Here is a 27,968-nt window from a genome sequence, read left to right on the forward strand (position 1 = left end):
GGGACCCGGTAAATACTCTCATTAATACAGTGTTTTCGCTTACTCAGTCACTTTCAGTTTCTTAGGTCTGACGTTATTAATAATGTGTAAATAGTTAACATAAATTCAGCTATGTAAACATTTTATCCAGACAAAAATGTTTTTCCATTTCATTGCTCTCTCTATCTTACATTTTTGTTGATTTGATAAAGTTCCTGAAAATTTGCAAGATATAGCTATGAGAAAATTTATGAAAATTCTATCTAAGCGGAAGTAGGGCTAAACTTTCATTACTGGATTTTCGATTTAATAAACATAAGATGTATATTTTTCAGAACTCTTAACTGATATTTATTGGTAAAAGCTCTTATTTAAATCGACAAACTACTCAGTGAAATTATCAATTAAACTATTTTATACACAAATGATAAGTATGTAAATAAACAACTGAGTTAGTATACATATATATTAAATATTTATTAAGGTATAATTATATAATATACATATGCATTTTGGTACTCATTTCATTATTGTATAGGAAAATGCATTCCACATAAAAACCATCTTCTGTAAACATCAAAATTAAATCTTCCGCCATTTTTCATGGAGAATTAAAAATATCCACCGAACCCGGTGTTTATGAGGCGATACCGTAATGAAACCGTGCTTCAATATTCAAGCTTCGTCGTAACAACTCAATCAACGCAATTTTAAAATAAACGTTTTTACAATACACTTCTCGCACGCACACAGATGTAAACGAACAAAAAATACGATCCGGCCGCGCCGAAGGCCTCAATAATGACTTTCTCGAGAACTTGTTACAACTCTCTATGGATGAGGCAGCGTGGTTATGAACCTTATAATAACGGAAATAATTAATGTAGGTACATACAATTATGAAAAATATGTAAACAATTAAAGGTGACACATTTCTAAACGAATAATACTAGAACACAACAAATATCGAAATTAGTTCGCTGTCTTACAGTTAAATATTAGTTACTAAAACTGATTTTAGCCTAGACCATCAATCTTCGTCCAATCCGTACATAGTCGAAGACAATCTAGTGGCACGAGGACCGGTCGCGTCGCTCTAATAAAAGTAAATAAAAACAAGACAAGTCTATTTCGTATAGAACTGCGTAGATGAGAATGCACAGAGCCAGCATAGTATTTTTAGGTCAAAATAAAATGTACGTGACCGAAAAGATTATAAAGCTAGCTTGGTGGGTAACATATATAGAAATTGTATTGCAACTGTAATAATTGAGAGTAAAATTGCCTTTGGTTTACGCGAGTACTTAACATTATTTAACTCAAATATACTTATAGAAAGCAAGTATTTTAAATATATTTAATTTAACTGATTGAATTGTTTAAAAAATATGAAGTACTTTAATTTACTCGCAAACATCGAGTACCTTACATTTATTAATATTATCTCAAATAAAGTAAGAAGACAAACCGCAGTTTATTGAGTTTAATTAAATAATAATCATTTATTTATTTATTATTTGGTAGCATTATAAAAAAAGGTACGTATATCTCTGTATAACAGTAGTCTATGTTTAGCTCCACAGAGAGCCGAAGCAGGGTAGGGAAGGGAAGACATTGGGGCTGTCATCTGTCCGTAGAGTCGCTACACAACTTAATCGAAGGCGCGCGCGCCGGTACGCAACACGTTTCGCGTCCACACAACTCAAACCGCTCGTTATCACAGTGATATCAATTAAACCCATCTAAAACACACTTATTGTACGCAGTGAAATATTTCGTGGTATTTTTAGTGATATATATGTGGGAGAAAAGTTGATACAATTCCGTGCCACGAGCCATGTGACTGCAACGAAAGCGGATAAATAAAAGTACGTATTTCTCTCATTTTAACTTTATTGTGGTAATATAAATAGATCGACGTTCTACTAGAAAGTTTGATTACAAATATCGATGTTAAGAGATAAAACGTTGTTTTAAGGTAACTTTTGTGTTAGAATTAGTAGTTATTTTGGTTTTAAAACCTAGCTAAACTAACAATTCATCCATATTATTTTAAAGTTAAAAATTTAAGTGTAAACGCATTTTTAGATTTAAAATGATCATTTATATATTAGGGATAACAAATAATCTGTAAAACTATTTTATTTAAATAATCGTTACCGAATATAATCACAATTCACTTCATTACTTACGTATGTTTATGTAAGTGAAATAAAGTGTTTAGTTCTCTTTTAAACCAAAGGCAATTATAACAGATAAAATTATTTTTTATCAAATACAGTTTCTTAAAAAATTATATCACTATTATTACAAACAGCCTGTTAGCGTTTATCAACCCAAAATTTTTGCTTGAAATTGGAAACACCGCAATGCATCAGTTAGTCCTATAATTTGACGAAATAAAACAATAAGTTAGTTAGTTAATAGTTTTAAATTAAATGTTGAATCTGTATGTTTGCAAGTATTTACACGAATGATTTGATTATCTTATCTTCGTATTGTTTACCTTTTCCCGTGTCCTTAGCTGTATTTAAAGACGTGAGCAGAAATAATGTGATTATTATGATGACGTAAATTATGCGCAACGACTTCTCGCAATCTTGATAAAGTTATTAATTAATTAAGCTTATTCACCTTAACGAAAAGTTGACATAATAAAAGTAAATCTTTGCATTTCAAGAATAAAGAGTTTTATTATAAACAAAGTCTCTTATTAAAATTACACATTATATAGTAGTGTAAATGATAAGATAGTTTGAGTCACGAGGAAACAAATATTTCACATTGTTTCCAGCCAGTAATCCTGGTGCAATTTTTTTTTATTTCACGCTGTTATTTATAAGTCTGAAAACGCAATTACTTACGACGCTGCCCCTTTAAGGTATGCTATGTTGGTATCCTATTTGGATCATCAATGTACGTAGTGGCCATAAACAGTATTCAACGGCACCCGCTGATTTATGGCGGCGTGTTTCTCATAATAATGTTGTTACTTCTACCTGGACTTACAATACACAGAAGTAAAGGCTTGTATAGAGGCTATATGGGGATGTCAGTATCGTTTAACATAGTATTGTAAAATTATTTATACAAAATACAGAAATAATGTGTGTGTAATGGCGGGATTTTTAAATATCAAAATTTAAGGTAAACATCTAACACACAGACAACACACAACTGGCAGGCAATAAAACTTCTAAAATGGGCTTCGAAATTTAAAAGAAAAAGTGTTTGACAGTATTTTAACGAGGGAAAAGGAATTTTAGTTACAAATGTATACATATTAGAATAGGCTTAAGACAAGTAACAACACATTGAAAGCAATATGTAAATACCCCAGTAAAGACAAATAATGTTAACATTTGAATAATCGAACGTCGACCGAAACTAAATTTGCGAAGCGCCTGCTAAGCGGAAAATTATTCAAATAGCCGTTGGAATTCTAAGAAAGGCCTTGTTTAAAAATGACCTAGTACTAATCTTAAACGTGTCTGTGTAAGTCTAGTCTAATGCACGTTAAGTAATCCAATAGGCGGCATCCTATTTGTGTAATCACTGTTTGCTCAATTAACTGTGGTTTAGTATCCTCAACAGTATTAAATTACATGACACATCTTGCCTACTCAGCCATTTTGTACTGCTTTATTTACTAGCTAACACATATTTAATAAAAAAACAATTGAAGAGGACATACAATTTGGTAATCGCCCTCAACGCACTTGCGAGCCTCCTGGCAATGTGAGTGTCCATGGGCGGCGGTATCATTTCACATCAGGTGAGCCTTCTGCCCGATTGCCTCCTGTTACATAAAAAAAATTTCGTCATTAACTTGTGTTGTTCTTCCACCTCAAATTATCGTCAGTATACTTGATCTGGATTGTTGAGATGGACTTTAATCGGATACAATTTGTAATAGCTGCAATTTTCTCACAAATCCTACTAACGGATGCAGCCTCTCAGGATATATACCGTTATCTCTTCGTTACATAAAAAAATCTAAACATATAAAATATTAAAACAAAAAAAAACAATAAAAATGATTCAATAGATTTAAACTAAGTAATACCTAATTTGGCCGTGTTCTGTTATGGTATAAAAGTGAGTTGAGGTACGTGAGGATTTAACTCTATAGTCTGTACGTGGGGTGTGCTCATGATGTAGGTGATTTTGTAATCTTACGGATCTATCATAAAAGTTAAATGTGTTATTATCGCAGTTTTAGCCTTAGTTTTGGTCCTATCAAAGCAGTTTGGAAAGAAATGAGTCTGTAAAGAGTTTGATGTTTTTAGCTCGTAAGTCAAATGAGTGACAAGCAAGGGCAAAAATTGAATGAATGGAATCCTAAACTTAAATATTTTATAGTATTAAACAACGGATAAAAAATCAATGTCTTTGGAGACTGACGCTCAGACGTTTAGCAATTCTAATAATATCACGTATCTTAACAGTTTTTGTATTTGGTACTACGACCGTTGGTATAAATTAATCGAATTTATGAGGTGTCACGAGAAACCAAGCGATTGTACGTTTTACGGCCAATTTGACTGGGCTCAACCGAATCTGATTGTGTTATATTTGGCCTGTTTTGGCTTAAGTCACGCTTGTGTGACCCCTTTTCCTGTTTACTTTTGGTTTGCATTTTATCAATAAGTCTAATTTTGCTACCACTAGACGATAGAGTTAAACTAATTGATCTGATTGTCTTTTGATATATTATATTTTGTTTAACAATGTAATTTGTTTTGACTTTTTATATTGTCGTAAGTGTTTCCCTTTATAATATGTATATGTGTAAGATTACTTAACAATAACTGTTCTATATTCTACAATTAAAAATAAATTCTTGAAATTGAGTTTCTTTATACATATGTATATGCCCATGTTCTGAAGAAATTTGTAAGATGACAATAAAATTGATAATTTAGCAGTCAGTGCAATTTAATTGCTAATTCTAATGTCTGAACATTTGTTTCCTTTACTGGAGAAGCGACCTCAATTCTTTGCTAATTTTTCACTACTTGCAAATTCGATTGCGCAAAAGTACATCTCCACGCCGCGCCATCTACCTACATTACTTAATTTAAATTAATTAAATGACTATAAAGATTATCTCACTTTTTACTAGACTATATACTATTTGAAAGAAATGGACACAGATTACAATACAGAATTTCGCGTAATATATTTGACGTAGTCAATTTTTTTCAACTTTTTCTATAATTTCGGTTAGTGTCTGTGAATAGTGTGTAGGAACATTTTGACCAGATTTTGAAGGTATTTTGAAGAACAATGCGTTATTAAAAAATATATATCGGAACTATTTCTTGGTAAAATTGAAATAATGACCCTTGCAGCTACGTAACACATGTGTTAAGTCAACTTTTGATTTATATTCTTTTTTACATCGATTTCATGAAGCGAATCGGTTTACAGATGTCATCTTTAACAGAAAAGAATTTTACGGGTTTTATGTTTGCGGCTTTATCTAGTATTTGAAAAAAAAAACCTTTTATCCATATTACATTATTAAGCCATCAAATTTCTAAAAATAAACATTAATCGTATGTTGCTGAGCGCAAAACTTAAAGACGGTTGGACCAATACGAGATTTTTAAATTTATTAATTGAACTCTTGAAAATTGGAAAAGTATTAAAAAAAATTAATACTATGTTTTTATTACAAGCGAACAGTCCATTTGGGGTAGTATAGCAAAATGTTCCATATGTTGATATGTAGCTGCTAAAGAGGCTAGGCGGGGGCTAGTTATTAATAATAATAAACACTTACATAACAAACTCACAAAACAAGAAAAAAATTACAATGTATATGAATATTTTACACAACAGAAAACAGGAAAGTGGATTATTCCATATAGCCCAGACACATTTTAAATAATAGTATATATCATATATATATGTATAGTAAATATCCACGTTATGTAAGTTAAAATTATTCTATACGCATGAGCGTGTCCTTACTGTTATGAGTAATGAAGGGACTACCTGCGCCCCTCGTATATTTGCTATTATAATACTGTTTAAACATTGATTTAGCTACTGTGGGTTATAAACACATTTTGTTACTTATCTGTGTTATTGGTGTATAATCTGAACCAATTATAAAAGATAATGAAATCGTAAATGTCAATAAAGATTCAATATAAAGAAACTGTACTAGATTGAAATGTTTTTTATTATTATTGTTTTGTTATTGCTTACTATATTATAAATAAAATAAAAGTACAGCAACACAAAGGGGTTTAACCTTGCTGCCTTAAGGGCTACACCACAGTATACATTTTAAACTCCTTATAAATACATGGAATAGGACAGTTATTGTATAATTAAAAAAAACTAAATTCACCATTTCAACTAAAGTACTAATTTGTCTCCCCAGCGTAAACACAATTTGCCAAAACGACACGAAAAAGTATTTTGTTTTTGTTCACAAATTTTTCGCTTTCTAAAATGTGTAAAAATAATTTACACAACTGTGGAGGTACTTATAACCTTATTTAAAAAAATTACTTTTTCGGTTCTTTTTGTCAAATTGTGTTCTGTTGAGACAAATTAGTACTTTAATTGAATTAGGAGTTAGATTTATTACAAATATGGGGAATGTTATTAATTTATTGCCTGCTTATACCATGTAGAAGATAGATATTCGACACACATTTCTATCTAGTTAAGTTTCATTTATATGTATAATATGTGTGAATTAAAACAGCGATAATAGTAATTATAGGAGCCTGAGAAAGACCCGTATGATCTGCGTAAGGGGATTTTAAGAACGTCTCGAGTGGCTTTGCGAAACAATGATGATGGATATCAGAGTAAATATTTTCAGCTTGAGTATCAATGTTTTATAGCAAATCCAGAAGGCTTGAAGATTTTAGAAAATCAAGTTATGAATGACAGCTGTCTTGAGCCTGTGTATTTAAAGAATAGGGGACAAACTGGCTGGCCTTTTTAGAATTGCTTAGCATTCGCTCTTTTCTTGAGGGAACCTAAGTCGAATTGGTAGCTTTAAGAAACAAAATGTTACTTAGAAAAATTCCACATTCGAAGGCTTCATGAACTTTTGATTTACAGTACTTTAACAGTTTCGTTACTGACTTACAAGCATACATTATTCCGCTTAATAAGTATAATATCAGAAGTAATAAAAAAATTGAATAACGTTTTTTCTCGGAATTGTTTTGACTACCTACTACTATGACCTATCCAGCTAAAATTCTAGCAGTTTTTACAGATATGCATTTAATGCGATGTATGCAATAAGAGGGGTCTATAAGGTGTCCAGTTTCTCGTTCCCTGAAGTGATCTCTGATACGATATATTCTTCGAATTTTACTGATAAATAGCCTTGTGCTATTTCAAACTAAAATCTATATTATAAAGCTATTTGTTTAATTTAACGAAATGTCAGAGACTATTTGTTGATTTTTGCGTGTGGTAATGTCCACTTATCGAGGGGACACAATGTATGCTAGTGAATTAATTCGGGGGCTTATATTTTCTGTATAAATTATAATTTACGACCGTAACTTCTTATTGAAGTGAAACTTCTTTATCGGCGTTGGAAAAAAAATTACCGTCACATTTTTCGGTTACGCGTCACATTTTCCCGTTACGTGCCATCATTTCCTAGTCCCTACCACGGTTGATTCGAAGAGATTCGAAACCATTAATAACAAAAATATATAATAACAATGATACTAATAGATCTATATTACAATTAATGAAATTCTGTAATAATCTGATAATAAAAGCCTTTTGTTAAACTTTATCTAATTTTATTTTATTTAACCAATTTCTGTAAAGTTGCATATAGTAGATATTTTTTTTTGAAAAAATAAGGTCAAAGAAGTTTACCCTTCTTACGTGTGACGCACACATTTTTTATAAAATAGTAACATTTTTTACTGAAGCTAATCGTTTCTTTTTGTGAGTATATCTCGTACAGCTCAGTAGTTCATCAATGAGTTGAATTAGACGCAAAAGCAATACGTGATCGTGGTACTGTAATCCAACTAAAATTCATACAATTTTTTTCCGTTCAATACATACTTTTTCGATGTCACAGTTCAATGTTTCACTTATACTATGTGCACATTTAATAGTCGACGAGTCTAAAAGTAATTAGTTTAGAAATTATGAATGGCAATGCATTTATTTAAACGCGAATTCATTAACAAATAAACGTTTTTCTTATTTTCAGTATTATATTTGGAATAACTAATTCAATAACAAACAAAAGAATTACTGAAGTGGTTTCCACTCTATCCTCGTCTTGTCTCAGGGTATCAGGGATGTTGTCTTAATTTGGCCATACCAACGTATAAGCGATCGCCCCTGACGCGACGGTTCCTGCCATCTTCTCCATACCATTACCAGTTTATTGACACTATTTTTTCTGACCTTGGTAATATGGCCTAAGTATATAAGCGCCCGTTTGTAAATGATAGTTGGTGGTGATCTACAGTTGGTAGAGAATGGACTTATCGGTTCTTTTGCAGTTCATGGTATACGCGACATTATCCTCAACATTTAGGTATACTATTGGCTAAAAAGAGAGAAAGGTCGTGGGGTTGTGTAAGATACACTTGGCAAAATTTGAACTTATCAAAACCCTTTAATTTGTGTTATGTCTATTTGTTCTGATTCAACAACTGTTGCACGATAAGCTGATAAGACTACTTGTAAATTACAAATGACACACTGCCCTGAATTAAAACTTATGATTCGATAAAAAATTAACAAAAATCATAGGATATTTAAACCGTAAATAAAATATTTTTTAAACATTTTAGTCTAGTTGAAAAAAGCAGCAGGTCAAAAGCCAATAAAATATTATACACCTATTTCTCAATATCTTGTTTGGGACAAGGCTATTAATTAAACATAAAATGTTTGGTATGTAATTCTATAATTTTCAAACCATAGAGTGTAAAATAGAAACCCGATACACATCTTATAAGGTGTCAAACTGGTTCCGAAGATTTATGAGAATTAAAATGTCTCTAGTTTATGAAAACGTGGAAAGTATAAACGCTCCAAATTGTTAAATCAAACACGAAAACGTCGCATTATTTATTTTTGTGGGCAATTACCAGCGCTTTTCACACTCGTATGATAATTGCTGGTCTACGTTCTCGTGAAGAAATGTCAGATATTACACGAGGACACATTCTACTTTAAACAGAAAATTTCACAAACACCCATGTGTTTATAGGGAATTTGTTTCTGAAATTGTGTTCTGACTTGCAAATTTATTTTTATAAGCTTATACGGGAGCAGTGGAGAATAGTACCTAGTGCATTAGTTGAAATTATTGTGAAAATATAATTAGATTCTTGAGATTGTCTATTATCTGTAAAAAGACGCGAGTTTTGGCTTGTCATTTTAATTTTACAATAATAAATTTTTGTTAGAACATTTTTGGATTTTAATTAGGAATAAGATACAAATAATTATTGAACTTAAAGTTAAAGAACTTTTATGAAATACTAAGCTCTAAATCTGTTGCTGAAACAATTATAGATTTATTCTAACCTTATTTTTAAAACAGAAAATCTTAATATCAATAATAAACTATAATTAATAATTTACCTAAAATAATGTAAAAACTATTCCTTACATCGACATAGAAATATTAAACATTCTCTTTACATCGCCGCCATATGGGTAAAAAAAGTTCGCTCCAAGTTTGGGAGCTGAATAGAGACACTAATGTCAATTCTACATTCGTGCCTCACGACATCACTTCTCCGAAATGTTGACGTTAGATTTTATCGACAAAAGATTAGTTCTTGAAGGTTCGTTTGAAATAGTTGCGAGTCACGGAACTTAACTGGCAACAAAAAAAGCTTTATTAAAATACGATTTAATTAACAAACAAAGCTGGGCACGTACGATTTTGCTGTCGAATGTATTCTTATTAAATTCTGTGTAAGTGTATTTTTTCTGTGAAACATTATCAATTGTTATTGTAATGTTACACTTGCAGTGCGGGTGTTGGGACATCTTAAGTTGTCACTTTGTTTTCTTTTACCAGCCTCTTCAACGGACGACGACCTTATTTTTTTATCCGACCAACTTTACTATAGGGCTGCGATATTAACTTTAAAGACTATTTACGAGATCGCTTAACTTTTGTTTCTCTTTTTGTTAATTTTATTCACATTACAAAAAAGAATAGGTGGACGGTCTTTTTGCTAAAGGCAGTTTCTTAAAGACACTTCATTTGCTATGTAAGAAAGGGATTATCATATTCTATATTTGGTCTGCTTATACTTCTATTTTAAAATTTTACGTTTTATTAATTGGCAACCCTAACATGTTACGGTAAATGTGTAAGCTAGTAGCCAGTGGAGATACGTGACGCGTTTGTTTGTTTACTGACCACGCTTCCGAGAACACTGTATCAAGAGGATTACCTCAAGGCGATGCACTCTACTGTTGCAACAGGGATTTGTGTAGAATAAAACGCCCTTGATAACGCTTTTTTTAACACTTATTACTGCAGCAGCAAGCATTAGACACCGTGAAACGTAAGAGCGTTTGCGGTAGCCTGGTCCGAAATACGATAATTGTAAGCAATTAAATTATTTTAAAGATCTACCTAAGCTACGTAATAGGTCTAGTGGCCTCGGCGTGCGACTCTCATCCCTGAGGACGTAGGTTCGATTCCTGGCTGTGTACCAATGGACTCTATATGTGCGCATTTAACATTCGTTTGAACGGTGAAGGAACATCGTAAGGAAACGAGCATGTTTTAAACGCATGTGTCGGTGTTGTGTGTTAGGCACAGAAGGCTAATCACCTATCAAAATAATAAATGACCACGACGCAGAACAGAAATCTGTAGTACGTAAATAGTTTAATGTATACCTAATAATAATAGTAAAAAAATTGTAAAAATTAACAGTATATATTATAGTAAAGAATTCTGGAAAGATTTGTGTTTATAGTAAAAAAATAATAAATATATAAAATAAATAGTAAAAAATAAGAATAATTTTTACTAAAACTAATAAATTAAATAGATAAAAAAGATTTCATGGGATTTTAGTTGAGTAAGTAGATGTATTTTATAACTGCGACGAAAATTTGATATAACTGGAAGATTTTTTCGGAGCGTATTATTCCAACATTGAGCTTTATTATCAAGTAAAACAAGGTTAATTAATGAATAAACTGTATTTGTCGTTGTTGTAGTTTATATAAAATTTATTCTGTGTATATATGTATAAAGAATTGATTTAAGACAATCTTAAAAAGTATAACATGATAGAAATGTCTCGTACACAATTATTCTTCCTACCATAAAGTTCACAAATGAGCGTTCAACTTTATATGAATTAAAATCTAGCATACAATAATTATGTCTACTAAGCAATAATATGTGGACTTACTTTTCAAATACTAGTGAATAGCTTAAACTAAGTTTCTAAGTTAAGTAACTAATATTTATTAACATACTTAGTGTTCTATAAAGTTTTTAGACTATGTTCGTGTGTCCGCACGGTATATGAGCTCAAAAGGTTTAGTTCTCTTAAGGCGTCTTATTCCTGTTGTGTCAAGAAGTTGGATTGCCTCAGCATTCACATGGCTATGTAGCCTGTTTAAGTGAGCTAAGGCAAACTGTTTCGCCGTATTTAGCACTGTATCCACATTAAGGTCCTTGACACTTTCAAACACAATTAATGATACAATTTATATAAAAAGAATAACAGTGTGATTTATTGTCAATATATTATTGTTTTTTTCAAACACATCGTATCCCTAACTATCTTACTAACTACTAACTGACGTGAGACTGATCTTAAATTATCGTGATTCATATGCACTTTTATTTTTCATGTCCCTTTGTTCATGTTTAGTTTTGTCTCAACAACTATGTGTAATATGTATTTTTGCACTTCTTGCCTACCTTATCTAATTTAATACATTTTTTTCTCTTCTTACAGTGGTTGCCAATTTTTATATTGTAATGCAATGAAGTTAATAAATACATAAAACTATTGGCTGATAATTAGACGCGTATTTTTTTTCTTATTACTTCGACATTTTGAGTAATATTTGATATATAAATTCTTTTCAGGTAATGTGGTTGGTGGCAGCAGTGGTCTCCCTGTGGGTGGTGCTCAGCACCGCGACGCTGTGCGAGGAGGCGCGTATGCGCTGCGCTTACCGCAGTGGGTGTGGTGCAGCTCTCAACAACTACATGATGCTGTGCAGCGATGTGCTCGCCCAGCCCTCTGACCACTGTCCCAAGGAGTGCGAGCATGCCCTCATAGCTCTAACGTCTACTGAAGAGGGAAAGGAATTAATGAATGTGAGTAATGTATGATTTTATAAGATTAGCCCTAAAGTACTGTAATTTAAAAGTTTTTTTTTAGATAAAAGTCTACTAATCTATGGATATCAACTTTTCACACTTTGAAATCAATTTTCTTGCAGTTTTTATAACTTAGTTGTTTTGTTTTATTTTTCTTGTACCAATGAATCAGTGTGTCGAGCGTTGGCAAGCTTTTATAAATAAACAAGCGGATCCGACGGACGTTGTCTGTACACACGTCGTACATACATAAAAAAAAATTAATAATGTACATCATTCTCGGCTCCACTTGAACACACAAAATATGCATCAAAAATCTGTCCAGCCGTTTAAGAGTTGAATTACACCTGCACAGAAGATTTATATAAATATACCAGTTGTTTATTTACCATCCAGGGCACCACCCAAACATACATAGTGTTACGGAGACGGGTCGACTGCAATGTTTCTAGATTTTTCCACTAGTTAGAGAACTTTTCAGCAGGCTGAAATATGATTTCTGACCGTTTCAGGAGAGGCTCAATCACATATTAGTTAATTGTAATTTCCATAATGTTACCCTAGTTTTCAGGAAGCTGAAACATTTTTTCAGTCAGTTTCAGAACATGTGTAGTCGAGTGGTGCAGTTTTGAGGAGACCCGTTTTCAGGCGTTTTCAGGCCTAGTTATACCCCTTTGATGAAGGAATATTCTAGACCGAACTTTCTAAGTGTGAGACAAGGACGAAATGATACGAGAGAGAGAGAGAAGATCAGAACTTTCTCGAAACTAGACTGAGCACTCTAGAACGCCGTACGACAAGGACGGAGCAACGTGCGAAAGACACAAAGAGTGCGGACGTTCTAGAATTGTGCAATCGCTACTCAGTAGCAAGCCCGCCTAGAAAGTTCTCGAATATTGTTTAGAATTATTCCCAGGGATATATAAGCGAGCCGAAACGCGACTAGTCGCCTTTAGTTTTGAATGCGTTAACAAGAGCGAAACACCGAAGCGATAAAGTGCGAATAAAGTGAATATAAGTGATAAAGTACTGTGTGAAGTGTGCATAAGTGAAGTAATAAGTGATTGTTTTGTGTGTGTAATTAGTGCATCTCTGCGGTTAATTTGTGCCCATAAATTCCTCATTGATTTACCAAGAAATAAACCCTTGAATAAATCTACGGCATTTTCTATCCGATCCCCTAGCTCGTAACAATAGCATACAATAAATTCATTGAAATCGGTCCAGTCGTTTAAAAAGAGTTCAGTGACATACACATACAGTAGAATTATATATGTAAAGATAAAAACCAATTAATGACTTGAACTTTAAAACGTTTTGAGTCGGTAGATAGAAATATTAACAGATTGAGAGCATTTGTATTGCATGAATAAGTTGAAGAAATAAATCATGCACTTGAGAGGTCGTCACATATCAATAAGTTTTCATCACTGTTCGTTTATGGCGTCTACCCAATTGAGACACGTCCAGTAACATTTGACCTATCCCAGAATTTTATTGACATCGTCTCTAGAGTTGTATTGGCCTAGTGGCTTCAGCGTGAGACTCTCATCCCTGAGGTCGTAGATTAGATTTCCGTCTGTGGATTGGATTGGATTTTTGCGCATTAAATATTCGCTCGAACGGTGAAGGAAAACATCGTAAGAAAACCGGCTTGCTTTCGCACCAAAAAGTGGACGGCGTGGGTCAGGCACAGGAGGCTGATTGCTTATTAGATTGACATGATCATGATACAGAAATTTGAGGCCCAGACCTAAAAAGATTATTGAAATATTTTAATAACTGTGCAAATAGTACCTAAAACAATATCCTTTTGTTTTCTCTTTCTTAGTTCTACGGTCCCGTGAATACCGCAGTATACAATAGCCAGAAATACCGCAGTATACAGTAGCCAGAAATTATGAAAGATCCTCCAAAAATGGTGTTGTTTGGTACAGACGGGCAGCAATAAAATCTAATTTAGACGTCAGATTTGTCCGACACGATGCAGCGCCAGGGGTCGCGGTTGACGACCTCGTACACGCTTTTTCACATAGTTAAATTACAATAAAACTTAGGGGAATTATTATTTTCTTATTCTCCTAAGAGAAGTAAAAAAAAGCGTATATTGTGTATGTTGTTTAAAAACATTCATTTACATTGTAATAATATCTCATAAAACCACTAAATATACAATTCTTTAAAATTAAGTTAAAAGCATGTGTTAACCAGTATCAATTGTCCCTATAATTTGGTCCACCACCGGAATAATCCCAAAACAGTTCCAATTCTATCAATTCTTGAGTAATTATCCTTTAAAAGCTTAATATTAAATACAATAAGAATAATTCGCAATTTTATACCACATATATAAAAAATATGTGGTCACTTGGCTTAGGTCCAGGTGCAACAGTGTACCCGGATCATGAATCAATCCTGAGCTATAGTAAAAAGTTACCAAACATAATAATAATAAAAATAAATTTATAAAATTTAAACATAGTTTAAAAATTTCTGTGGCCGTGTACCTTTAATGCAGTATCGCCTGGCTGTATTGCGATACTTATTCAATATATAAACTTTCAAATATTAATTTATAATTGCGATATATTTTACTGTTTAAAGATAAGCAGAAGCCTGGTTATTACTTGATAGTTATCGTTTATATTAATTAGTTTTGTGTTACACCTTGCGTGTAATAAAATAATCTTGACAAGATAATTACATAAATTATAATTAGCATAATTAGATATGTTGTGCCGGAACTAGTAAAAATTTTAATTATGTCGTGTAACGGTTAAGGTACTGTGTGGTTGGGCAATGTGTATCGAAAGGCAGGGCAAGCAGAGCAGCCTTGAGATTGACGTCTTGATCGCGACCTACCGCAGCGCGCGCGCAGGTGTTGTTCTATCACAAAAACAGCGTAAGACGGAGGCTCTTTATTCACCCGTTTCCTACGTATCGACTTTTAATTAAACCTTACTATCCTGGTATAATTAATATTAACGAAGCCCGTTTATTTGTAATTTTAATAAGTTTTGGGAATACAGTTAGGATTTGTTATATCTTCCTTTTTCCTTTTGTACCATTGATCGGAACCCCCTTCACCGGTAAAGTTGTTTCCAGATAAGTATATCCACGGCTTTCTCCATTCGCTTCCTGCTAACGTTTCAATATCTTTTATTTTTAGGGCGCCTCTTCTCCTTCATCCCCTTGGTCTTTTCCATAGAGTTGTTTTTAAAGTCCAGCTTTTATCCGTGCATCTTGCCACCCATTGCCACTTCTGTTTTAGGGCATAATGCATCAATAATGTTTGTTTATCGTCTTATTTCTTTTAGTACCTCCTTCAAAATTTAAATGCCGTCCCCAAATCAATATATTTCTTCGTAATCTTACAGCCAATATAAATATATATTATAAAACTAAATACTTAGTCAACATACAAAGCCAAAACAGATTACATTGATAAACAAAATATATGAAAGAGAAAACATAAGTACATTAATAGACCAACAGAAAACTGATATTAGACCTTAAACAAACGACAATTAATGCTAAATATTTAAAGAAAAAACTAAGTTGTTACTGCTAAACAAAGTCAACGTCTACCCGCTTCTTCAAATATGTCCTCACTTCCTATTTGGTAAGGTGGAAAATATCGACATCTTCATCATAGTTAGCTACCACCCGAAACATTGGCTAATTACGCACATAATTCGTGTTCGTAGAGACTCAGAAATTGTTGTGAATAGCTTGTCGCTATGTCGAAATTAATGACAGCAAACTTAAAAAAAACTGAAAACATCTAGATGTGATTCGAATGAGTCATTGGTGCTTATTGCATGGTTCAACAACCGATAATCTTAGTTGAACGAATGCTAATGCGGTTACAGTATAGATATTTTATAAATCGCTAATATAGCGATGTAATGAGATTTATGCAATCCAAATGTTATACCTCGAAATATGGAAACGGGATTTTATTAACGTTTCGTAATCTACCACACAGGTTTATGAATATTTACACTGGCTTCCTATTTATGGTTTCCCCAAACTTACATTCTACGTTTTTATGTGTTGCTTTATAAATTTATTTTTGTTACAGTGCCAGTGTGAAGATGAATACTGCGTGGATGCGAAACAGAAGATCTATGTGTGTCGGGCGCAGGTTTTGAAGGGAGCTGCTGACGCCACCGCCTCCTGCCGCTTATCGCAACTCATCTGCCTCGCTGACGCACAGTGTGCCACGGCATTACGTTATTATAACCAGAATTGTCGCTCAGTTTATCGTGGAAGAAAGTGCTCTAAGAAATGTCTTAACTCCATTGAGATTTTAAGGAAACAAGAGAAGGCTGCTGCATTAACAGCATGCAGGTGCGACGGCAATGAAGATTATGATTGCCCGAGGATGCAAAGTAATCTAGCGAAGCTATGCTTTCACAAACATCTGAAAAACCACACGAGAAGCCACGAAAGAGGGTATGAGGAGAGACACCGGAAGCACCATGAAGCGTCCGCAGCTAACAAATGTATTATATCTGTGATTATAATTTCCCTTTGCCTTCTCTTCAGCTTGAAGTTCAAATCGTGACGGTGATTTGCCTTACCTTATTTGTTAGTAAACAAATACGTCAATGTATATAAGTTTGTACAAATAGTATTAAGGTCGCAAGGTTGCGTGTGTGTGTGAGCAGATTGCTTTAAGTTGTCGTTTATTTGAGTGTACTTGCAGTTAATATAGATATTCGAATAAGACTTATACGCTTTCGCCGCCCACGGGGGCCTGCGCGGGCGTCGCTATAAATACGGCGGCGCCGGTGGTCCGGTGACAAATGCTAGGGTGTATCGTCCCGACGCCAAAACTACGCCGATTGATCTAACGGTTGTCTTAACTTGTCAAGTAATAATGAATGCGCTTATTTAACATATCAAAAATTTGTTTCACTCGCCGTATAAATGACAGCGAACGAGAGGTTAAAGGAAGTGGGTGTCTCCAGCGTCCCTGTGTGTACGCTAATCGCCTTTGAGTCGGAAGTGTTATGCGGGACGCAGTGATCGTGGCGTTGTCGAAAGAGCTCTTTTTTTAAAGTCAACTTCCTTGTACTTCTGTCATCCGTTCGTTTTAATGACCAAACCGAATACATGAATCATATATACCAATTAAGCACGTTCTTGCGTTGGGTTCAGAACTTTTTCTGCAACCAAAATTGATGTTCCGACAATATTAATTCCTTATTTGAATTTAGTGTAATTTCAATGTCCCCAATTGAACGTTTCCAAGTATGAAATTTCTTCGAAAAGCGTATGACAGCGTTGTTTCTTCATAAGTCTCGGACCTTGTAATGAAGATATTGGAACCGGTTCGGGGCAAGGTCCCACGTGCGATGCTCCGATTGTTGCCGCGTAAAATGATACCAAACATACATTTTTATTAACGTTAAAATTTATTAATCCAGGCTTAAAATATGAATTTAAACATAGCTTATTCATAATCTAAACAGTAACTTCGAAATGGTTTCAAAATAAATACAAAGATCAAATTTTCAACTCCGCCAAACAGTGGTGCTCTGAATTTCGTAAAATCATCTAAAAATAATACAGTACATGACTTGCCCTCTGATATATAAAAAATTCATTCGAATTAAAAATAGAAAGAATAGTCTCAATTTTGTACTACAAACATAAAAATTCCTTCACTTTTTAGTATTCATGCCAACAGAATGTAGTTTACTAATGCTCCAACTGAACACGGTATTGCATTATGCAGTGCGATATCCTAGGAATATGAATGAAGTTCCATCTCGGCGATGACATTTATTACTCACACGATATTTATTATACATTTTTCCTACATTCATTATATCATCGCAGCGAATTTATTAAATTATTTATATCAGTTGTATGTGAATGAGTATAATATTAAATTAATTTATTTTAAAAAATTGCGACAATTTTGGACTTTCCACAACCAAATTGTACTTCACGAAAGCATCCCATTCGTGGTATGTTTTTTTATAAAAACCTCTTGATTCTCCTCACCTGGTGGATATGGTTAAGAATTCTTTTGTCGTACTTAAACGGTCCAGGCGTTTATGGGTAACATAAATAAAATATTTTGATGTATTAGGAACTTCTTCTAAAACAGGTTAATTTTTTTAAAATATAAAATGCCTTATTTTTAATTAGCGAGCGTATGTGTTACGAATATTGTGATGTGTGTTTAGAATATGCATTAAAATTTTAAAAGTATATATCACGAATTGTTCGTTATAATATAATGTACATTTTTTATAAAATCTAGTATAAATTGGATTGAGTGTTATTTGTAAGTTTATATTATTGTAATTTATTAAGCACGAACATTAAAAGTTATCATGGATTATCATCCGTTTAATGACAAATATTTTGTATTAATGATAATTCTGTTACGATGCTCTGCTTTAGTGCAAGGTATTAAATTGTAGATTTGATATTTTATTTTGTATTATTGTGATGGAATTACCATTAAGCGAGTACTACATGTAAACAATTTAACGGAAATTATAATGTTTTTGTAAGTTTCGTTTACTAGGTAACGTTTACTAACAGTAAACATGTTTCAATCTGGCATTTATTTTTAATGAATAACTTTAAGGTCTTAATTAGGGAAACTTTATTAACCACAGTTTACCAAAGTGAGATTACTAGATTTAGCAAAAAACTGTAAATATCAATTGTAAACAATTATTAATATTGATTATCGTACAAAGTATTTTAGAATATAGATATTTATTAATTTACTTTAAGTATGCTTTTAAGTATTTGTTGCATTGTTTCGTTTTTTTTACAATTAAGGATTTCAGTTGTATTTATCAAAAATTCAATAAAATTTCTGTTTTCTACATCTTGTTTTATTTTAATCAATTAAACATTTGAGGCCGATGAATCCATTTTAATGAAATTCGGTCATAACTTTCTAAACTAGTGCATGACCTAATATCGATGAAAAAAGGATAAATTAAAACTATGAGCCTAAGTAATAATATCCTATTGATTATATTAATACTAGCTTTATAATACTAACAGTATTTAACGTTTACGTTATTAAGTTACAAGATATTGAACACATAAGATCACTATGTCTATGCTATCTTTTTGGTACAGAGTGATTAAACATTATAGTTATTTATTTAATTCATACGACAGCTTACCTAAATTATATATAACAAAAATCAATTATACTAAAGATAGCCAAAGATGGATTACATAAAATTTTACACAAAAAGGTTTAAATATTTACGAAAATATTAAACGCATTTGACTAAGTAATACATAATTCCTGTGTATTGTGTGATGGTGTGTAAGTGAGGTGTTCTCATGATGCAGGTTATTTAGCGATATGGATATTATTAATAGTCATTATAAGTATATTCCGTGATAGCTTTAACAAATCGAGGTTGAAAAGTGGTCGTTGTATGTTTAAGCTGCGTTTTCCAAACTGATTTTTGCATAGTTGGTGTCATAGTCTTGCAGGAACATGGAACTGCAACTTTTCTAGTAGACAGTTCGTCGAGTTGTTGAGTTTTGACTCATTGTTCATTTTATTATGTTTTATTACTTTTAATTCTCGTCGTTACTAAAATACACAATTCCCTTAGTGTTAAAGCGCATTTTGCATTGATACAACTGTAGAGTAACTCTTTGGGGAAAAGGTAAAAAAGTTTCGCTACACACTTACTGCAGTGCTGTAACCGAAGGGAAGGGGTTGACAGAACGGAATTACGTAGACCCAGGAAGGATAAATCTTTTCGTGTACAGAGTTGAAAGTCCAATGAAATAAACTCTAAGAAAAACAATGCCTTTATGCAGCTATAATACATCTACCCGCTCAACGTCCACTATTAAAAAAACTGTTAATGGCCTGGCTACTAAACAATGCTGTTAAAAAAATTAAGATAAGAAATTGTGGTCAAAAGTTTTTCAAATTTCAAAATTGTAATTTACATATATTAACTTTTTCATGGAATTATATATTAAGTTTGTTATGACACTTGTGTTATTTACTGAAATGTGTTCCCTAATCTACTCTCATTGTAATGCTTACTTATAATGAATAGACACATTTTTATTTATTTATGGAATCATTCTATAATTTTAATCATGAGTTTTAATACAAATATAGTATATGAATCTATAAACTATCTGAAATCAGTAAAGTCTACTAATACATTGCTTTTTTATGTAAAAAGAGGCTCACCTCATGTTACTTAACATGAGGCAATATGAGGCATATTGCCAGAGGGTTCACAAGTGCGTTGCCGGCCTAATACATTGCATCCTCTTTAAAACACTTTTTTTTAATTATGTTAAATAATCCATCCTGTAAAGGTCCTCTATACTGAAGAAGTACAAAGAGAACAAAAATGCTTACAAAATGTACTTAATATACTTTTTTCAAGTACATCCGTTCCCATACCTGAGTATTGGACACATCAGGTGACGGGAGGGTCTCGAACAAGGGCTATGAAGTGGTCTGAATTAGCACTTATGAAGAGATAACCGTATATATCCTGAGAGGCTGTATCCGTTAGTAGTATTTGTGAGAAAATTGCAGCTATTGCAAATTGTATCCAATTAACGTCCATCTCAACAATCCAGATCAAGTATACTGACGATAATTTGAGGTGGACGAACAACACAAGAGTATGACGAAGTTTTTTTATGTAACAGGAGGCAAATGGACACCTGATGTTAAGTGGTATCGCCGCCCATGGACACTCACATTACCAGAAGTTTTGCAAGTGCGTTGCCTGGGCTTTAATAATTGGTACGATTTTTTAAAGGTCCCTAAGGCGAATTGGTTAGGAAATACTTCAGTAAAACTGTGACCGCTTGTTGTGTTACATTACGTTTCATTTGTTAGTAGTTTGTCAGCCAATTGCTGAGCATTGGAGGTGCAGGAACAACACAAGTGTGAATAATTTGGCTCGCTTCATGCTCAAGTTGACAGAAGAGAACGTCGTCTTAGTGAATATTAATGTTGATGTATTTATTAGTAAATTATATAAATTATAAATGGAATATATTCTTGAAGCATTTTTAATAGAACAGAGGGCATACTCTCAATGCCAGGTTGCCGGCCTTATAAGAGTTGTTGAGTTCCGCGAGGACCTAAGTCGAATTGGTTCGGAAATACTTCAGTGAATCTCCGACACCTAGCTATGTTACATTACATTTAATTTATTATTGTTGGTCAGCTAATTGCAAATACGATAGAATGTAGTAGTTTAACCCAAATTTGTAACCAGTATTTGCCTCACTTGGTAACGTATTCAACTTCAAATAACTATTTATATTTTGGACTGTTTCAATTTGTCCTTACCAAAACTATTACTTTAGATTGTCTATAGTTAGTACCAAAACATTCAATTTTCAATATATTGTCAATTATACGATCAATGATGTTCTGTGTATGGAAAATTATTTAAGAAGATTACTCCCCGTGGTGGGGTAAAGTTTGCGCATGTAGTTTCAGTTAAACAAAGGACTCGTACATATCTCCGACCCTTGCCATCTAATTTCCGGGAACGATAACGCGCATTCGAAAAATGAATTCTACCAATACCGTTTGCACACAAGTACTTGCAAAAATATCGGCAACCTGTTATCGAGCATGCAGCTTCCTGTCAGAAAAATGAATTTACATTTCGGAAAACAGTTTTTATAGTACCAATTCGAGTGAGCCGAATTCGCAAATTGGCAGTATCATTGTTTTCTACGGCGCTCCGCAATTACGTGTCGCTGTGGGTGGCCCACTCCACTATAAAATGATTACCGGTCAGGAAAAATATACATCAGACACGACAGTTAGAAAATAAACAAAATTAACAGAACGGTCCGAAACAAATTGTTCGCTTTCGGCATAAATCTAACTTTGGACGCAAAATTTTATGATGCTTGGCGTTTTGGAGCTTTTTGTATAAATGTTGCGCTTTATACTAATACCTAATTAGTGGCTAATCCAGTTATATTTTTAAGCAAAATAATTATAATTGGTAGGTACCTAATGCTGATCACTTAATGATAATAATAATAGAATTTTCATTCAAATTCTTTTACATTTAAACACGTTTCTATTTCAATATACTTTTAGGTATCCGTGTGCCCTATTTGGCAAAGACCAAACTGCTCTGTGCCACTCGCTGCAATGTCCTGCTTTCTTTAATTTGTTCTATCCGCCTTCTAAGTTGTCTTCCTCTGTTTGTTTGCTGTACCTTGGGCACCAGTTTAGTACTTTTTCGCTCTACTTTTCTGTTCCTGTTGCCAACCATTTCCAGATTAGCATCTATTTACATCTGTTACCTTAGTTGTTCTTCGTAAAGCTGTATTATTTATTTTGTCTATTCTTTTCTTCCCTATCATACATCGTTCCATCGATCTTTGCAACACCTGTAGCTTTATATGCTTCGCATTAGTGGGCGCCCAAGTTTCAGTTAGTAAAGAAAGCTCTTCAATACTTGTATACTGCCTCTACCTGTACTAAAGCTGTTCACTTACTTCACCCGAACAGCAAATACAGAATCATCCCATGCCAGTTGAGGGTTACAACTTACAAGTCTCTGTATGGGAACTTATACAACGTCGTTTGATGCAGGCAAGATTCTTGTACTTTTGATTGACCTGAACAGCAGAGACAGAATCGTCCCCTGCCAGTTGAGGGTCACAATTGTCTGTATAGGAACTTATACAATGTCGATTAATGTAAGCTGGTTTCTTGTAATTTTGATTGTAAAGCTCTTTTTTACTTTGCGTGAATGTTGCCTTAGTATAACGAATCGAATTGCTTATGTGTATTGCTGTATGTGCCTGAAAATAGTATTTCAGGCATGCTTTTCTGTCTGAATGGAGCACATAAACTGTCCTCCATCAGCAGTCACCAATTTCGCTGCTAAACCATTTCTCAGCACTGCACCAGAACTGGATATATTTGTCATAGGTTTGCGAAGACTGAGAGATGAATGTAAGTTGTTTTTTATTTTTTAATAAGATATAAATATTGTTGGTGTGTAAGTTAATAATTAGTTATATATAGATATATATAATTGTTAAGAATCCATGCTGTAAGTGAATAAATAAGTAAATAAAAATTAATGACTTGAATTGATAGAATCCAATTTTGCCTACCAACATCGGACGTCAAAGCGGAATCCGAAATTCCACCCGTATCATCTCGATGTCTGTCGTTCCACAACTGAGTGTTTTTTTAAGGCAGTTTTCGCTGCGCACCACCTCTATGTGAAACCAGCTGCCAACCGATGTATTTCCAAACCAATTCGACTTCGACTCCTTCAAGAAAAGAGCGTACCAATCCTTAAAAAGCTGGCAACGCACTTGCGAGCCCTCTGTCAACGTGAGTTTTAATGGGCGGCGATATCACTTAACATCATAAACATAAAAAAACAATGAAACCGACGCAAAACTTGCTCTACTTGGGATGAGAGAAATATTGTATATCTTTTTTACAATGCAAAATCTGAGTTTTAAGAGAGACAGAGTTCTCAAACATATATTGTTCAATTAGGTGAAACTGTGTTTTATTTGATGTCATTGCTTGGGACCACCGAGGCAGACGTTTTATAGCACGACTATCCACGCCTATAATGTGCCTGATTGCAGTTTAACCACGACATAGAAACTAAGATTTACTTCTTGTGAATAACACATTAGTATTATTACGGTTATTTTAGTAAATATCTTACATTGTCGTAATATAAACTAAGCAATTACTCAAATCACCGGTATTAAATATATTTTTATGCATGAGAGTGGATTGAAAAAAGTTTTTAATTTGAATATATCGTGGGTATATTTAATCCGAGATTAAAACCAGAATTTACTTGCTGTGTAGGAAATTATCCAATAAAGTCAACGGTACTGTATAAAAAATAAATCAATCAAAGATTTGGGTTTCAGATTTCTGGATCTGTTTCATGATCTTTTGTTATTCTAATAGGCAAGATCACCTAGATCAGCCTTCTGTGTTTTGCGTTTAAGGCAAGTCGGATTTAAAATATTGTAAATACTTTATTATCTATTCTAATCTACATAGTTCAGTAATAATATTATCCCAATACTAGATTTTTTTTTTAGGTTTTCCAACAGAAAGTACACGCGCCAAACTAAATTACATCCTGTGTTCTTGTCTATATAATTCTTTTCCATATTAAATACCACACACGATGAAGTGTTGGTATCGTAACAATGAGGAAACTATTCGTTTTGGAGGCAATTACAAGATCATTACCAGAACCCTCGAGCTGGTGACGTCACATCACCACACACGTCACGACGCAATAATGATAGTTTAATTATCAGGCATATGATCTCAATTTGAGTGTATTTATCGGTAGTAAAATTACAAAGTAAATATTTTAAAAGCCGCCTTTATATGTGTCAATAACTTGAATACTGCCTATAGATAAAGATATACTTTTACAAAAGGTACCAAAATCGGCAATGGCTTAGCCTTCGCATAGAGTATTAATCCCTATTAAGATGATAAATCTCATGATTTTATACAGTGGTATATTTATTGCTTTAAATGATTTGTTTTGTGTTTGTAATGAAAATAAAACACTTTTACACACATTTATAACATTAACTAAATCTGCTTTATATCCTTCCTGAATGACTGATGCTCTGTGGGGATCAATTCTATTATGGCTTTCATAACATTAAACGCTGAGGTTTTCTCGTACTAAGGCTTGTACTTCGTAGAAGCAAAGACAATTAAAGTACATATTTTATTGTCGCTCCAAGTCTTGCTTATCCAAAAAATATACCCTTTTGTATTTAATCCAAGTCCAAAACGACAAATACAATTTCATTAAATTGATGTAGATTACGTATTAGCACCAAAGCAACCAGTTCTACAGTTCAGCCTATTCTTATTTACTGACGTTAATATCAACAAACAAACTTTAAAAAATATAATTTGTGTAGTTTTTTTAACGAATAATAAAATCTCTAAGTTGTGGGTAATCATTGCGTTGTGTTTCGAAGTCGCCAAAAACAAATTCACAGCAGAAGTAATATTAAGATTGACAAATACAGATTAAAAGCAACATTTAGCTATTTTTGCAATAATAGAAAGCTATAATATAATTCATTTAAACAATTTAAAATATTAAGGACCTTGTAATACGACAATTTCTTAGGGAATTGTCAGCTCGAAATTCTTGAGTATATCTACTTACGTCCAGTATCATAGGAATAATATTCTATGAATAATTATAGTCGTTATTTAAGAACAGGGTAGAGGTCATTAGATTCAGCAATTTTAAGCAATTAATTGGGGCAAGCAAAGACTATAGCTAATTTATTTATTGTTATTATTAAACATTAATTTTATTTATTAACACTTCGTGTAACACACTACAGAAAATAAAAATATTAACATAATTAAATCAAAAGGAGGGCAACTGGCGGCCTTATTGCTTTCGAGCGATCTCTTCCAGGCAACCACTGTAAGTAAAGAAAAAAAATGTATTAAATTACATAAGATAGGCAAGTAGTGCAAAAATACATGTTATACACAGTTATTAAGACAAAAACTAAACAGGAATAACAAAAAAAAACAAACTAAACTAAAAAGATGATACATTAAAAATAGAAAGTAAAAAGAAAAAAGACACATAAATCACGATAATTTAAGATAAGTCTCACGTCAGTTATTAGTTGGAAAGAAAGTTAGGGATGCAATGTGGACAGGTAATGTTTGTACAGAAGAAATCTTAATATAATAGCACTTTTCTGTGTACAATAGACGTACTTGAGCTTTATTAAGGGTTTATCTTGGACGTAAGGACCTCATTAGTAACCCGGCTACCGGCATTTCTTTATATTATCGCTAAGTAGTTATTAGCATTGTATGGTTTCCTGCTTTCCTCATCATAAGAAGATTATGTCTCTTTAGGGACCATTGTTTGCGTAAATGTTTGCTTAGGAATGAGACCAGTACCAACTATACAAATAGGCAGAGTACACAATCGTTTGAAAAAAATAAACAATACAAAACACTGAGATTATGCATCTGTACATTACAGAGTGTTTTCAAATCATTAACACCGAATAACGGTATGTACCTAGTCCAGCCATTAGTTCTGTCATATGAAAATGCATTTTTTTTAAATGAAATAATGTAATATTGAAAGAATACACTTTTTTACCAGATTGAAGCTATCAGAAGTGTTTTCTTTCAATGTGTAAAAGCTATGTTAACAAAAGACATAAGGTTTAAATGTAATATTGTTAATATTTATACCTACATATTTATTTAATTCTGAGCAAAAAATGGAATATGACTGACGGATCCATACCCACTCTGTGCAAGGCGATCAATGCAATCCTATTTTCTTTAACCAAATTGTAATTTCATAATGAACACGAAAAAAATAATTATGTGAAATGGCGCAAATCGAAAGAAGCTTTTAAAATAATATACCTGTTCCAAATTCAAAATAATTAAAAAGTTGTAATAAAAGAAAAGTTTTTATGTAACAGTAGTTATGGCTAGACTAGTCAGTATATTTGGGAATATATTATTATTATTTTAAGGTTTTATGACACAAGTTTAACATGTCAGTGGCGGTACAACTTTTTAGATCTGTGCATCAGATTTCTTCATCTGTTTCATGATCATTTGTAGTAATAGTAATAGGCAAGTAGGTGATCAGCCTCCTGTGCCTGACACATGCCGTTGAGGGTCTAAGACAAACCGCTTTCCTCACGATGTTTTCCTTTACGGTTTGAGCGAATGTAAAATGCGCACATACAAAGAAAGTCCGGGGATCGGACCTAGGACCTCAGTGACGAGAGTCACACGCTGAAGCAACTAGGCCAACACTTATATTCCTTACCAATGTAAAGAACTGTGTTTATTTCTCATTTAATTTGTCTTATTTAATACATAAATAATGCAGTAACAAACAAATATTGTTTCGCTGGGAATTGAGATACGATTCTCCAAGCTATGTGCAAAATGTCACGGAACTGGTAATATATTATATATTAGCCAAACTAAATAAAAATAAAAAAAATTGCTTGTATTCGAATACAGGCAATTTTTTTATACTACAGTACTACATAATTAGGATTGCATTAAGACCATATTACTATGTTTATTAGTACACGACCTCCGACGGAGTGAAGGCCTACAAATCCTCGCCATTTTCCAATCCTTCCCCGCTACCCCTTTTGTTCCATCTTCCAAGGTTCTCTTTCTTCTTCCCATTGGGCTATTCCAAGTAAATTTTTTTGACCCATCTGTCATCACAAACGCGGGTAATGTGCCGAGTTGCTTTCCACTTTAACTTTTGTATGTGTTACGACGTCTGTTATGTTTAGATATGTATAATATTACAATGAATAATATTGAAAAGAAACCTTCGCCTAAGAATGCTATTAGTTTAAATGATTGATCAAGACTGTAATATAATTGATGTAGAGTATGATTTAGTAATCACTTGAACAATAGTACTTTATATAAGTACTTAACAAAATGCAAACAACGCTGAAGTAATCGTTATTATTGCAATAAATATTATTATTATTTAATATTTCTAGGATAAAATATAAACAAACAGGCGGAAAATAATATAGGAGTATTTCTTCTAACTTCGATTTCGGT

At 33.0% G+C, this 27,968-nt stretch overlaps 1 protein-coding gene across 1 annotated transcript; it reads left to right on the top strand.

Moving 5' to 3' along the window:
- Positions 1 to 1,610: 1,610 nt before the first annotated feature.
- Positions 1,611 to 17,681, top strand: LOC123713526 (growth arrest-specific protein 1-like). Its single transcript, XM_045667235.1, has 3 exons — positions 1,611 to 1,847; positions 12,086 to 12,319; positions 16,407 to 17,681. Exons 2-3 carry the CDS (start codon positions 12,089 to 12,091, stop codon positions 16,890 to 16,892), a joined length of 717 nt encoding a protein of 238 aa, XP_045523191.1. The 5' UTR covers positions 1,611 to 1,847; positions 12,086 to 12,088; the 3' UTR covers positions 16,893 to 17,681.
- The last annotated feature ends 10,287 nt before the right edge of the window (positions 17,682 to 27,968 follow it).

This window comes from Pieris brassicae, chromosome 8, assembly GCF_905147105.1.
Source record: "Pieris brassicae chromosome 8, ilPieBrab1.1, whole genome shotgun sequence".
Taxonomy (NCBI): domain Eukaryota; kingdom Metazoa; phylum Arthropoda; class Insecta; order Lepidoptera; family Pieridae; genus Pieris; species Pieris brassicae.